General features: G+C 52.4%; 2 protein-coding genes across 2 annotated transcripts; one reads left to right on the top strand and one right to left on the bottom strand.

Moving 5' to 3' along the window:
- Positions 1 to 1,084: 1,084 nt before the first annotated feature.
- Positions 1,085 to 6,973, top strand: T069G_09819 (uncharacterized protein; the record flags this gene model as incomplete). The annotated part of the gene is made up of 2 exons (XM_056177029.1): positions 1,085 to 6,468; positions 6,523 to 6,973. 2 exons carry the CDS (start codon positions 1,085 to 1,087, stop codon positions 6,971 to 6,973), a joined length of 5,835 nt encoding a protein of 1,944 aa, XP_056025507.1.
- A 4,643-nt stretch (positions 6,974 to 11,616) lies between these two features.
- T069G_09818 (fungal zn(2)-Cys(6) binuclear cluster domain-containing protein) lies at positions 11,617 to 13,888 on the bottom strand (the record flags this gene model as incomplete). The annotated part of the gene is made up of 7 exons (XM_056177028.1): positions 11,617 to 12,660; positions 12,765 to 12,801; positions 12,874 to 13,101; positions 13,223 to 13,525; positions 13,588 to 13,629; positions 13,707 to 13,739; positions 13,854 to 13,888. The coding sequence occupies 7 exons, from the start codon at positions 13,886 to 13,888 to the stop codon at positions 11,617 to 11,619; spliced, it is 1,722 nt and encodes a 573-aa protein (XP_056025506.1).

Genomic DNA, 13,888 nt, shown 5'->3' with positions numbered 1-13,888 from the left:
CCCATGGATCCATCATCAGCCACAGCAAGGTAGAAGAGCCAGCCACCAGCCCGTCTGGGGCTAGCCGCAACACGATACCGTGGAACTAGCACAACCAAGTAAGATTGATGAAGCAAGTTTTCTTCATGGTGATACTAACCTGACTAGAACGATAATAAGGTCCGTCTCTGATTGGCCGCGGCCCGGGCCTTGAGTGGCTTTTCAGTGACGCTCGAGCTGTGCCAAATTGCACTGCATTGTTTACGTTTACAGCGGCTTTGGAGGCGACCCCGCTGGTTACTGCGGCACCCAGCACAAGCACAGCACCAGCAGCTTCAAAGCTTTGATCCATGACCATCCATGCTGCAGCGCCACAGGCATAAGCGGGATCCGGAGCCTGTAATCAAATCGCGGCGGGCAGTCAGTCAGTCAATCGAAACCCTCGACGTTTGCACTGTCCTGTACACGCATCATTCCCGTAATCATACACTGCCGATACACACACCTACAAAGACGTCACCAGTTTCGTCCGCTGTCGCTCGTTTCGCTCTGCATCTTACAGTTACTCTCCTTAATCTGCCGACTCAAGATCCTCCAGCTCGACTTGGAACTACCAACCCCGTTTGACCACCAGCTCGCGCCATTTCACTCTTTTTCTTCTCCCGAAGGCTTTTACAAACACGACAGCGTCTGCAGCCGTTTGCGGCCGTCGTCTTTGTTGTTGGTAGCGAGCAAGGATCCGGGCGGCTGGTCTGGGAGCTTCGAGCTCTGTCATGTGCAACGGCCAACGCGACACTGCGAGCAAACACCTTCGAATCCTCGATGCGAACAGCATGCTGCTCAGATGAGGTGAGTAGCGCAACAGAAAAGTCCGCGTTCTGCTTTGTCTGGCTTGCCCCTCGTCTCTACGACCGGCTTCCTGGGACGGGAGCAATTGCGAATAAGCTCGAGCATCTTGGGCAGCTTGGGCCGCTCTGCTTCCGCGCGCTATAGCCTCCACGCATTGTGGTGAATTATTTTCTAGCAGCGTGTACTACAACTCTTTGTTCTTGCCTCGGCGGTGGCATCCGGGCTAACAGTGCGATGCTTAGCAGCTCAAAAGACAATGACCACGTCCAAAAGTTCCAAAAGTTCCTCTGGCGATAGCACCGCGCAAGCCAACCCCACGACTCCGACCAAGAATCCAGACACGACCAAAGATGACGCCGCGGCGGACGACAAAAACACTCCCGGAGAGGCCCCCAAGCCTGCGGCGACGGGCCGCCCGCGGGCCAACACCACCAAGAAGCCAGAGCCCCCTACTCTGCTCCACGACTTTCTTCTAGGGCGGCCCTCCCCAGCGAGGTTAGAGGCAGAGCGCAAGCGGCGGCAAAGCATGGATACCAGTAAGGCTGAGCTTCGGCATGAGATGAGACAGAACATGGTGCGCAAATTGCAGCCGCCAAGTGGTGTGAAAGACAGGGTAAATAAATGGCAAAAGGCCAATGCGGCTGCCATGGCGGATGCCGATCCGGATGATGCTGCCACAGAGCCGACTGATGTTGCTTTTGCCGGAGAAGAGTTGGAAGACGTGACAGAGGAGGACCGGGTGCGCATCAAGATGAGGCAGAAGAGGAGACCACCCAAAAAGGCCATTGTGCACAACAGCAATGCGGAGGCCGAGAAAGAGGAAAAGGAGCCTATGCCTCCTCCCAAAAAGAGGATTGTGAGCGACGACAATTGGGTCAAGCCCAAAGTCAGAAAGGCGTCTGTTCGAAAGGTCTCGCCTCGCCCGAGAAAAGCGAGCAATCCTACCCCGGCGGCCCCCCGCATTCCTAATGGCTTTGCCTTCCGATCGGTACCTAATCCGACTTTTCAGAGCAAGGTTAAGGCGTGGGCTGAAAAGGTCGTGACTCCGCCGCCAAAAAGCCTTAAAGGGTCTCTGTCCTCGGATCTTTCTGGTTCTGAGGATGAGTATGAGGATGTTAGCGACCAGGAGGAGACGGCAACCGAAGTCACTGCGAGAAAGCCGCTCAAGCCTAGCACGGACGATAATGATGGTATACGTGTTCGGCCGGTACGGAAAAAGGAACCTGAAGACGATGGTATTCGGGTTGCGCCTATGAAGGCACCAACTGCGGGTAAAAAGGAACCCGAAGATGATGGCATCCGTGTTGCACCTATGAAGGCCTCACCAGCTACGGCTAAAAAGGAAAAGGAACCCGAAGGCGATGGTATCCGTGTTACACCTATGAAACCCTCACCAGCTGCGGCTCAGGACGATGGCATTAGAGTGAAGCCAATGGCCGACTCCAGATCAGAACCAGGAACCCCAAGGCCGACACGACAACGGAGCAAAACTCTTGGTACTGCCCACAAAAACCCCACGATTCAAGACTTGATAAAGGCCGTTGAGGAGGCGACTCAGTTATCAATGTCGGACGACGCAGGCTCCTATGTGGATGCCCAACGGCAGAAACCTCGTCCAGGGGGCGTAAAAAGAAGCGGAACGAAGCGTCCCAACACCAGAGCCAAGTCGGCAGACGTCGGCTCCCGCGCCAAACACCCTCCTCATATTCCAGACTCGGATCTGGGCACATCGCTGTCAAACAAATCTCTGGCTGACATCCCAGGAGACATTCCGTTTGGACATTCCGCCTTTAGTGAGCTGGATTTGCCTCTGCGGGGTCCTCCTAAGAGTAAACCGAAGCAACAACAGAAGCGTACAAAGCTTGACCGGGCAACGAGCCTCAAGGCCATGCCGAATGTACTAAAGAAGGTGGTGGAAGAGGGTAAGAAGATTATACATGATCTCAATGAGGCTCCCAGGCATGCTGTGCCCAACAACCCCCCCAGCATCGAGAAGTGGCTCAACAACACTGTCGAGCCTTATGATAAGAATAAAAGGCCACATTCACCCACGTCCACGCTATCTGATGAGGACGACAGCGAAGATGACGATGATACCATTGGAGAGGCTGCGCCTAGAGAAAGGACGCCAAAAGCGACGACACCAAAAGCGACGACACCAAAAGCGACAACACCAAAAGCGACAACACCAAAGGCGACAACGCCAAAGGAAACGACGCCAAGAAGAACTGCACCAAAAGAGGCTAAATTAAAAGAGGCGGCACAAAGAGACACTGCACTCAGAGAAGCTATGACCAAGGAGACTACGCACAAAAGAAAGCCATCAGCAGAGACAAAGAGCTCAATGGTCTCTGAGTCTCGTGTCGTCTCCAATGTCACCTCCGACGTCACGTCTTACCTGACAAGCACAACGCGATCGGATGAGACAGCTCAGAGCGCATCTGATGCCACAGGTTCAACCCCAAAATCGGAGTCAAAGTCTAAAGAAACTCTCAGAAAGAAGACATCATCCTCTTCAAGTCTGAAGAGGAGGAGCGCAACTAGAGACTCTTTGCATTCTAAATCGGGTAGTAAAAGACGACCATTCTTCGGTGCCCTGAAAGAAGCCTTTCAAGGAGAGTCTGCGGGGCTCACGAAACCCATAAAGAGCTACCAGAGTCATGAAGAGCGTCGACTCGAATCAGATGATGACGATCTAACAGACAGTGAAACGGGATCGGAGACGGAAACAGAAACAGAAACAGAGCGTGAAGCCGATTCACAATACATGCAGTCCAATTCTGAATTGAGCAGTCAGTTGAGCAGCTGGGTCACGACAGACACTCGCTCAAGCACTGATCGAGACTCATCGGTCCACAGCTCATCAAGAGGGGCACCACATATCGCCGGACCACGTCTCCGCCCCCCTACAAATGGTCATCATGAGCTTTCGACAATTCTCTCCGAGGGCTCTAGTATCAGTCATTCGGAGTCTGAGTCGGATGTGAGCCACTCTACCCTCACTCGCTCAACGACGGTCACAAAATCGAGCGACCCAAAAATCCCACAACGACAGGGTTCAGGGCTGAAAAGGAGGCTGACAAAACACTCTGACCTGGTTTCCGTCCTCTCACTACCGGACGACACAAATGTTCCTAAAGGAATGATGAATAGCAGGTCGAGGCCGAGTCTGCGGAAAGCACGTGGCGGATCCAACGTGACTGCTGATGAGTTGCTAAAAGAGTTTGCCGACGACGAACACTTGTATCAAAGTGAGCTCAAAACATTGGTCGATGGCGTGGTACCCGTGCTTCTCTCTCACGTAGTGAGCGACCCTACTGTCTCTTCCGACTTCGTCGGGACTGCTTCTCCGAAGATCAAGGTCGATATTACATCCAAGTCGGTCGTCAACATGGGAGTTGCCCTCGAGAAGCTCAAGAATGCACATGCCAAGGCTCCCTTGACAGATATCCGCCGGATGGCCAACTGGGCCCATGGTGTTGTCCCACTTTACAACAACTATCTGAGTGTCTGGCGACTAGGCTTTCAAGACCTGATAGTCAACCTCGCACCGCGACGTGGTACCCCTGACGAAGACGACTCTCTCCTCGATTCGTTGCCAAGGAATGCGAATGGCGATCTCATCAACGCCCAGGGAGAGCGGGTGGCCGTCGCCTATCTCCTCAAGCGGCCACTATTTCGCATCAAACAGATGGCCCGTTTGATTGTCTGCGTTGACCAAATGTTTACGTCGCCTGATACCAACCAGCTGGTCAAAGATTTCGAGGCCTTGCAGGAAAAGGCTCGTCAGCGCCACAGAGAGGAAGTTGCGAGGATCATTGACGAAGAAGCCGCCAACACGGATACTACTAGAGCCCGAGACCTCAGAACGCTCGGCCCAACCAAGTCCATCAATATCGGTCTCACTCGACAAGTTAGTGCCAAGGACATCTTTTCGCTTGACCTTGCCCACTCCAACGGGCAGAGGCTGGAGTGTCAGGTGGAGCTGGTTCACCGAGACAACCAAAGCCGCCCTGAAGACAGAGGAGATCTTCTCATCCGGGAAGTGGGAGACGGTCGACGATCGTATCTCCTCTTTCCGCCCATCTCCATGTCTCTCGTCTCTGCCCGTTCAGGGGATGGAAAATTGGACATGGTGGTCATGGTCCGTGGCAATCACAATGGGAAACCATGGCATGAGCTGCTCAATCTCTGGGCCGATGAAGAAGAGCAGATTTTGGACTGGCTCGATATCCTGCCGTCTTCTCCCGTCCCGCCGAGGGAGCCTGAACCGAGTGTCCTTGACGAGTCTGAGCTGGGATCAGATTCTCCTAGATTACCTGATGTTCCCGTGGGAGTTCAGAGCATGGTGAGCGCGGCGTCTCGAAACACCGACGGAGACGACTCTGACAGCGGCCTTTCAACTCCACCGACTCCTACACGAGCTGCTCCTGGACCTCCCGGCAGAGAAAAGAGCAAGGCTCAGTCTTCGAAGCAAGTCCCTGTGATATACCACAATGACACGCCACCACCGCGACCGCCGGTTCACCGAACCCTTAGCCCCACGCCTCAGCAGTCACCAAAGTCCCAGTCACTGCTTCAACCACCGGTTGATATGCACGCCGTAAGGCGAAGAGGCTCTTCTCCTCTCAAACACGAGTACCTGCCTTCTGAGGTTTCCTCTGCCTCGGGCCTGTCTTCTTCTGCAGTGTCTTCGATAATAGAAGAAGGAGAGTCCTCAGAATCGGAAACAGAGGGAGAAGATGTGTCTGGAAGTGAGAGCGAGTCCGAGTCATCCGATGAGGAGATGGAGAGCATCGACATTCCCCAGACTGAGCTTGGCTACAGCATCAGGGACGAAGGCCAGAGAAGAGGCTCTTATGCACCTTCATATGCTCCCTCATATGCGCCCGCATCCGAAGTCAGCTTGACGCCATCCAACTCTGCCTCCCAAGCTGGCCTCCATGGACGGAAGCCATCGGAGGAAGATGGCAGCCTTGCGAGATCAGGACGATGTCTCGCAACCATCTCCAGGTGGTCTGACAAGGGCGCGTGGAAGGACGTGCACCCTGATCACGTTTCAATCGTCGTTACAGATGGCCTTATTGAGGCGTTTGCTTTCCGAGACAGCAACTACACTCAGCTTGACGATAAGCCCATTGTCGCATTGGATCTTACGCCGATGGTCTTGATTCGACAGAGCACTGCGGTCGACCTCGAAATCAGATCATCAATGCAACCTCACAGTAAATTGGCGCCAGTCTACCAGGGCGGCAACTTTCGCTTCCGGTGCTTGAACGGCCCTGACTGCTACACCCTCTACACGGCTGTCCACCACGCTCGCCTCAATAACCAGAAGTTTATCCAGCTGGAGAATGAGGCCCGTTTCAGGAGCTTTGGCGAGCGACCTGCTCCGGCGGATGATGGAGACAAGAGCAGCCGGGCTCGCAGCTGGTTTGGCAGAAAGAACAGCTACCGCAGCTCGGTGAGGGCACCGCAGTCACAACAATTTGATGGCGCCAGCACTACACCCTCGTCGAACCTGTCTGCCTCCAGTTTCCTTAAGAAGCTCACTCTGGTGGGAAACCTCTCTTTCAACCTGGCCCGATCATCTGTTGACAAGCAGCGTGGCGGCCGAGGTGGAAGTGGCCACAACAGCATGTACACATCGGGCTCTTCGTCAGGATATGGCTCGCCTCGATCGCCCTCTGTTAGCGTGGATAATGGCGGCGAGACGCCTGTAAATCTTGGCACCGAGAACATTCGCATCCGGCTCCATCTTCTTGTTTCGCCCGCCAAGTGGGAAGACTACGGTAACTGCAGTCTACAAATCCGTCGACCTCCTCCGGGCTGGCGTCAAGCCCTTCGAGCGGATCACGGCCTCGAGAAACGCGTCACAGTTACGACAATACCCAAGAAGAGCTCTGAGAAGCCAATCATTGTACTGGATGCTGTTCTGGGAAGTGGATGCTTCACTCCCATGGGCAGTAGAGGTATCGTCTGTGGCGTCTGGGAAGAAGTCAAGAACGGCGACGGTATTGTCGGCGGCGTTCCGGCAAACGGAGCCACGGGAGGAAACATCAAGAAGTGGTGCTTCCAATTCGCCAGCGTGACTGAAGCTGGTTGGGTTCTGCGACTGGTGCACCAAGAGGTTGTCACCAACTAACTGAACGACTGAGGATTCTTGAGCGGTAAAAGCTTTGAGATTTCAGCTTTGAGATTTCCGCTTCGAGATTTCAGCTTTGAGATTTCAGCTTTGAGATTTCGGCTTTGAGATTTCGGCTTTGAGATTTCAGCTTGGAGATTTCAGCTTGGAGATTTCAACTTTCGCTCTCAGATTTATTTTTACGGGCCGTTCACTTTCCCCCCATTTTCTTTATTATTTATATCATTAGAAACATACATGCCACATCCTTTGTATTAATTATTTGTATCACCCCGTGGCTACATTATATCCCCCCCTTGTTTCGCCACACAGCGAGGAGTTTGATATCTGTACATGCGAGAAAACATTTTGTATTTAGAGAAAGGGGGAGAGAGGCATAAAGCATAGGAAGCGGACAGCGGAATCATGGAGGAGACATATTCGAGCTTCTTTTTATTATTATTATTTTCAGATGCTCCCAAGTTGGTTTGACAGGCAGCGAGGAAGCGCATCAAGCGTAAGGGGGACTGGCTTAAATAAGGTTAAAATTATGCTACAAGACAGAAGATGTTTATAATATGGGATGATTGTCTGAACTGTGCATTATACTTGTCAGGCCACAACGTAAGAGGTCCGGCATGGTGTAGTCACTATATTTATGGTCACGTAGAGGTTGGAAGTAAGAATGATGTATGATGTGAGTTGTAGCTATCTAGTACGAGGCACGAGGAATTTACTTTACCACACAGGTAGGTGTAGGAGGTTATATGAGCTTACAATACTATTCAGTGAAGTTTGGAAGATTCTTGTATGTGAGGAAGCAGTCATGCTTGATACTCGAATTCTCTCACTGCCATGGTCCATACGAGATGCTGCCTCTTCTGTAGGTACCCTGATGTACTCTGATGTACTTCCAAGTCCCCTTACGACCTACGAGTTAGCCACCCCCTTTGAAAGTCCCCAGGCGGATGTTTCATGTAAACCCCAGTGGCAAGCACATCTATAAGCGCCGGGACATAATCCCTCATCTGCTCATCGGGATATTCGATGGCAAACTTGCCGGAGTGGCTTAGTGGTTGGGCCCCTTTAATGGACCCCCTTCGTGGTGGCGATTATTGCCTCGGGGATACATGTAGAACTTGGCATCCAGCAGGTGTATAGACTGGGGTAAAGGTAGGAGGGGTGGGACTTTGGTTTTGTTTAGATGGGACTTTGAAGCTGTAGGCTTTTCTTTCGGCCGAGACGGGTTTCGAGATTCATGATGTAACGTTTTAGGGAGGAGGGAGGAAGAGACCGCTTCGTCGTGCTGCTTTGGTGGAACGACAAAAGATCGGGCACAATGACACGTAGATTCTGAAGATCCTATTTTATTCTCGATAGTCGATGCAAAATATTGGGCCAAGGCGGCTCGTGGATGTAGATCAGGGGAGCCGACGACGACGAAAAGAGCAAGGTTCGAGGGGGAGAGGCACTTTGTTGAGGAACTTGCTTAGCTGGATCGGAAGGGGAATATCTCTCGTCTTTAGGCTATTCCGACGGGTGCAGAAGCTGAAGCTGAAGGGGAGATTAGCTTGTGTGTTTATTGTATGCATGGACGATGAGGTGTTGTTGGTGAATATGATATAGGGGGGTTGAAACGTGGATGAGAAGGGCGTTATAGCTTGAACAAGATCGATGAAGGCTTTGGATTTTTCGAGGTTTGATTTTCCGGAGGCGGCATATACAGGCCTGTATCTGAGAGAGTTAGCATATAATATATTTAGAGAGCGTCTCTCGGAAGGACAAGGGAAAAGAGGGAAACAAACTCACTAGGAGAGGTCAGAATCGAAGCTTCTCTCTGACCCCCTTCCACGACAACTTCAAGCCACAAACTCATCAAAACAAACAAAAGGAAAAATAAAACCAAAACAAGAGCGTCTTCTTATCCCCTTTTTCATTCATTTCATTGCAGGACTGCCCAAAAATCCCGATCAAGTAAAAAACACGCAAAAATCTCGTATTTGGCTCACTATCTCGTGTTCCTCACTCTCCCAAAATAAAAGACGCCAGTATCGTTACCAAAAGACCATCACTACATCTTTTTCACGCTTTTCCCAAATAGTCTAATTATAAACACGAGAAAAACGGCCATTCTATTCCAATAGTCTCAGTATGTTCTTCCCTCTCATATCACGCCGCAGAGAAACACCATCGTCGAATATTAGGAGGGGAGGCCGACCTAACTCGGCAACCTGACAAAGACCATTCACCTGTCCCCAGCCAAACAGAGAAACGGCACAAAAAACAACTCAATCGTTCTTTTTCCCTAAAGAGATGAACCACCCCATGCATACTTTTGTACATTCGTACATAAATAGACCGTTTGGGTCCCTCCTCTTCTTGGCCCCCCTGCCACCCATTTCTCGTATTCACAAGCGTCCACCCCATGGGCTAGACCTAGAACGGGACGGATATCCGCCATCGCCTAATTCATAGCCACCAAAGACAGTCGTCCTTGTCTCTTTTTCTCTCTCTCTCTGTCTTTTTCTCTCAGGGCCCCCGTTTTGCCTCGTGGTACGAGTAACCATTTCAGGCATCCCCGTATACTTACAGGTATTGGCTCCCTCATCCCAAGTCCAGTCCAGTTCATCCCGTCTCTGCAGAGGAGAAACGTTTCTCGTAAGCCGAAATAGACAACCCGACTCGTGCCCGTTTCCCCAGGACCACACAGCCCAGCATTGCCCAGCCCAGCTTGCCCAGCCCCCATCTCACCGTTTCGTTTTCCCGCAGGGGGTGTGTCAAGTCGACTTGCTAGCAACCTGCAGGAGACGCAAAAACGGACACAAGCCAGGGCGCCTAATGTACGCCAAAAGGTCATAGTCGGGGACCCTGCGTGTTAGTAGCTGGGCACACAGAAAAAAAAAAAGTAGCATGGGGGGCGGCAACGGGGACCTAGCCGGACAAAAGAACAGACGAAGAAAAAAGAGAGATAATGCAGAGTCAAGGGGAGGAGGTTGTTTTGCCGCCCCAAGATAGCCCGACCAGTCACCCCCAGCTTGCGGGACTCTTGATTCCGGTTCCAAAATCCCACTTGGGACCGTCTTAGGACCGCTTTGAGGCCGCGTGAGACCGCTCGAGACTGGGGTGTATCTGAGCCCACATGGTTCTCGCTGACATCGAGATCGAAGACACCACGCACTTGAGAGTGTCTTAGACCTGACTGAAACGAAGAGGGAAACCTGCAAGGTAGAGAACGGGAAAAGAGAAAGGAAAAGGATAAGAAAAGGAAAGAAGAAGAAAAAAGAAACGCCAACCAGGGGAGGAGCAAAGGCTCCTTCGCAGACACACCGCGTAAGCGGCCAAGCCCAATAAAACCCATACACATTCAGGGATGCGCATCTGCACGTCATGCTTTGGACAAGATGGAACCAATAGTTGAGACTCATGGGGCACACCGAACATAATAGTATTAATCCCAATTCAAGGTGCCTGCTAAAGGCAGAGCTCGAATCATCCTCAAGCATCGTCGCTGAAGCATTGTCAATGCAGCTTACAACAGCTATTAACACACACACAAGTCCCGGCACGCTCCCCCCGTTTTCTTCATCGGCACTTTATGCCCTTCGTCTTCACACCGAGCGGCCTTTTCCCAAAAATAAATCAAAAACATAAATCAAAAGCCAAGTGTTCAAACATAACCAAGATCCAAAACTTCCCCACTATTTGTTCGTTTGAACGCCGGGAAAACGCCATATTTCTATCCACAACAATGTGCCTATTGCAGCACGGAGAAAAACAGTCGCTATGCAGTGTGATATTCAATTCGCCCAGTTACCATTTTTTGTATAACCCAGAAAGGAGTGACTCTATGTCGACCAGATGTTCGTCATAACCGTAATTTCATAAAAGGAGTGTGCGTAGTTTGGGGGTATCTTCGTCTAAAGGATTGTCGATTAAGCTGGAGGGTATCATTTCGAAAGGAGTGTCGCGTATTAGATAATACATTAATAGTTAGTTGGTAATTATTCGTTGTCGTAAAGGATTGTTTCAATCGAGATCAACTCGAGAAGTCTAAAGGAGTGTCGTTCGGGCGTTGGGCTCAGTCAGGCCAGTGTGCTGACAAGAGCAAAATCGATGATGCAAAAACAAGGCCCATTAATCGTTGTTGTTTCATGGTAGTAGCGAGCGTGTTAAGGAATGTTGTACATTTGCGTCTGCGTTGAAATCAAGAGAAGAGGAAGAGGAGGAGAGCAGATCCCAGCTGCCAAAGTGTATCGCGGAGAGGATGAGGAGAGAAGGAAGAGAGCGCCCATCAATCACGTCGCCCGCTGCTTGCCCTTGTCATCAAGCCCCGAAGAGCTTGGAGTCAAAGGCACGCGCGACAGCGGAGACGGAGGGTGCGGCGTGGAAGAGACCGAAACGGTCTGACGGTGTCGGTGATGCGGTGTGCTAGACAGCGGAATCGGAGATTCAGGAAGAGGAAGCATGCCGAGCGTGTCCTGGTAGTGGTACGGAGATTGAGATTGAGATGGAGCTGGCGGAAAGGGTGGCGCCATCGATGAACCATCCGGAGGCGGGTACGCTGATTGAGTTCTGGAATTCCTGGGTGGCAACGGTCAATCCGATTGTGCTTCCTCGAGCCGGGGTTGGAGAGTCGAGTGTGTGGGAAGTCCATCTAGAGGAAACTAGATCCACACGGACTGCTGGGGAGTAACGAACCCGACGGGGTAGCTGCTGCTGCCGGCGCATTGCGCATCCTCGAATGTGGGCGAATGGCCGGGATGGTAGCCTCGCATTTCATACCCACCGTACTCTTCCGAGTCGCTGTATGCAAGGGACGCCTCAAAGGTTGATGATGCCGGACTGTAGGCAACTCCAAAGGACGGAGACGGCACGTTCAGGTACTGATGGCTCAGATACGGAGACGAGATGACCAGCGGGCTGAGCGACTCATGCGGACCAGGCGCTGTAGGGCTGTTGAGCATTGGCATGCTCTCAGCGCTATAGCTAAAGGCAGGGTTCCCATATGGCATGTAGGACTCCGTAGCAGGGACCATTGGCACCTCCTCGCGCAGAGGGAAGTTGGGCGGATGGAACGTAGGGAACGAGGGGGTCCTCTGCGGGCTCATCCAGCCCATGCGGGATCGGAACTCACTGACGGTGTCAATGGGAAACTCCATGAGCGTGAGTGGCGTCTGGTACGAGTTCTTCACACCAGTGCTCGCGAGATTGATGGACATGAGTCGCCGAGCGATTTCCTCAATCGGGGTCATGGACAAGCTGCCAAAATAGGCCGCGCCAATCTCGGGGAAGAGCCGCTCCATAAGCAAGGCCGCCGTGTACAAGTGGGCAATGGCAACCAGGGAGTTGGGGGAGCACTGGTAGGTCTGAAGGTAGCCGACAGGGACCCAGAAAAGCCAAGTCCTCAGGGGTTGGAGGCGCTCAAACTGTTGGGCGATGGGGAGGGTGGGGCTGATCTTGCGAGAGCCCTTGAGGAAGCCGATCAAGTGCTGCATCTGAGTTGTGTCTTCCTTGTAGTGCTTCAGATGAGCCTCAACCTTGATGACTTGCTCCAAGGTTCGCTGGTAGGCCTCAATGTCGTCCTTCTGGGGTTGGTGAACCCGGCGTTCAGGATCTGGAGAAGCCGGAGCCGTGGGGAACGTGCTGCTCTCCGCGATGAAGTCTGTGAACTCAGACTCGTGCTTCCATGCGTCCATTGCATCAATCACCTGCCGAGAAAAATCAGTCAACGTGCCAAAGAAAAGGGAGGGGAACAGTCAAGGCAAGCCAATGAAATGCTTAGCTCTTCGTCACCAACCAACAATTAACTTACCGTCGAGGTGCCCTGCATGAGCTGGGTCCAGCTGCGCCTGTTTGGACATTCAGTCAGCCATTGAGCGTTCTTGTGAGTGTGGCAGAGATGTCAAGGGAAGAGCGCTTACCAATCGGTGGCCTGCCACGATAGCACCAGGGATGCCGCCAGGATGGCGTCGGAGGTAGCGCGAGAGAAGGAGCCAATCGCGGTGTGCAAACCGCTCAAGGCCTTGCCCCTATGCTCAAACGCCATGCTACCGACCAGAGGGCAGTCGGTCAAAAAGGCGATATGCATGGCAGAGAATGCCAGCAGCGCATGCATCACATAGGGAGTAGTCGCGCCGATCTTGAGCAGACTGGAAACACCAAAGTTAGCGTTGTGTTGGACAATGTGCTACCGCTCGCAGCGGAAGCTTGCTGCCAGAGCGGTGGTATCCAAGGAGAAGGATGGAATAGCCGCTCTCATTGGAAACTTACGTCGGGATATGACGGGTCCACAAGGTGAAGTTGTTGGCTTCATAGGCCGCCAGCTGATAGTACAGGGATGCAACGTGGTAGATCAACCGGAGGTCCTCAAGCGAGAACATGTGCGGCATGGGCGCTGGGAAGATGCGGAGCGTTGGGAAGGGGAACATGCCAGTCCTCTGCCACTCGGCAATAGCAGCCTCGATCTGGGGAGTCCACATGAGATCGGGCTTGTCCGGAGTGGTTGAGCGACCAGCTTCAGGAACCTGCACATCGTTGTACGGGCAACGGATCTTGTGCTTGGTGCAGTTGCGGCTGAGGACACCCGTATTAGCAAAAAGAGAAATTCCGAACGGGAAACGGCACCAATAACTTACCATTGAGGGAAGCTCTCATCGCAGCGGATGTGACGACGCTTGCTAGAATCATAGTTAGACCAGTGCTTGCGAGCTTGATCAGGGTCGCCATTCGGCAAACCGTGAATATTGCTACGTACCACGTATCACAGCCTTTGCGAGACTTGGTGTGACTATCATGAGAGAGTTAGCTTGTGCTTCGATGTGACGCAGTGAGTGGGAGTGTAGTTTTGTTGAGTGAAAAGGAGTGAATGTGTGTAAGTGCTGGGTGAGTAAGAGAGACAAACCTGCGACGAGGAGGACCACCGCCAGGGCCAGCCAT

The sequence above is a fragment of the Trichoderma breve genome, chromosome 6, assembly GCF_028502605.1.
Source record: "Trichoderma breve strain T069 chromosome 6, whole genome shotgun sequence".
Taxonomy (NCBI): domain Eukaryota; kingdom Fungi; phylum Ascomycota; class Sordariomycetes; order Hypocreales; family Hypocreaceae; genus Trichoderma; species Trichoderma breve.
Note: the sequence above shows the minus strand (reverse complement) of the source record. Positions and strands in the feature narration are given on the sequence as shown.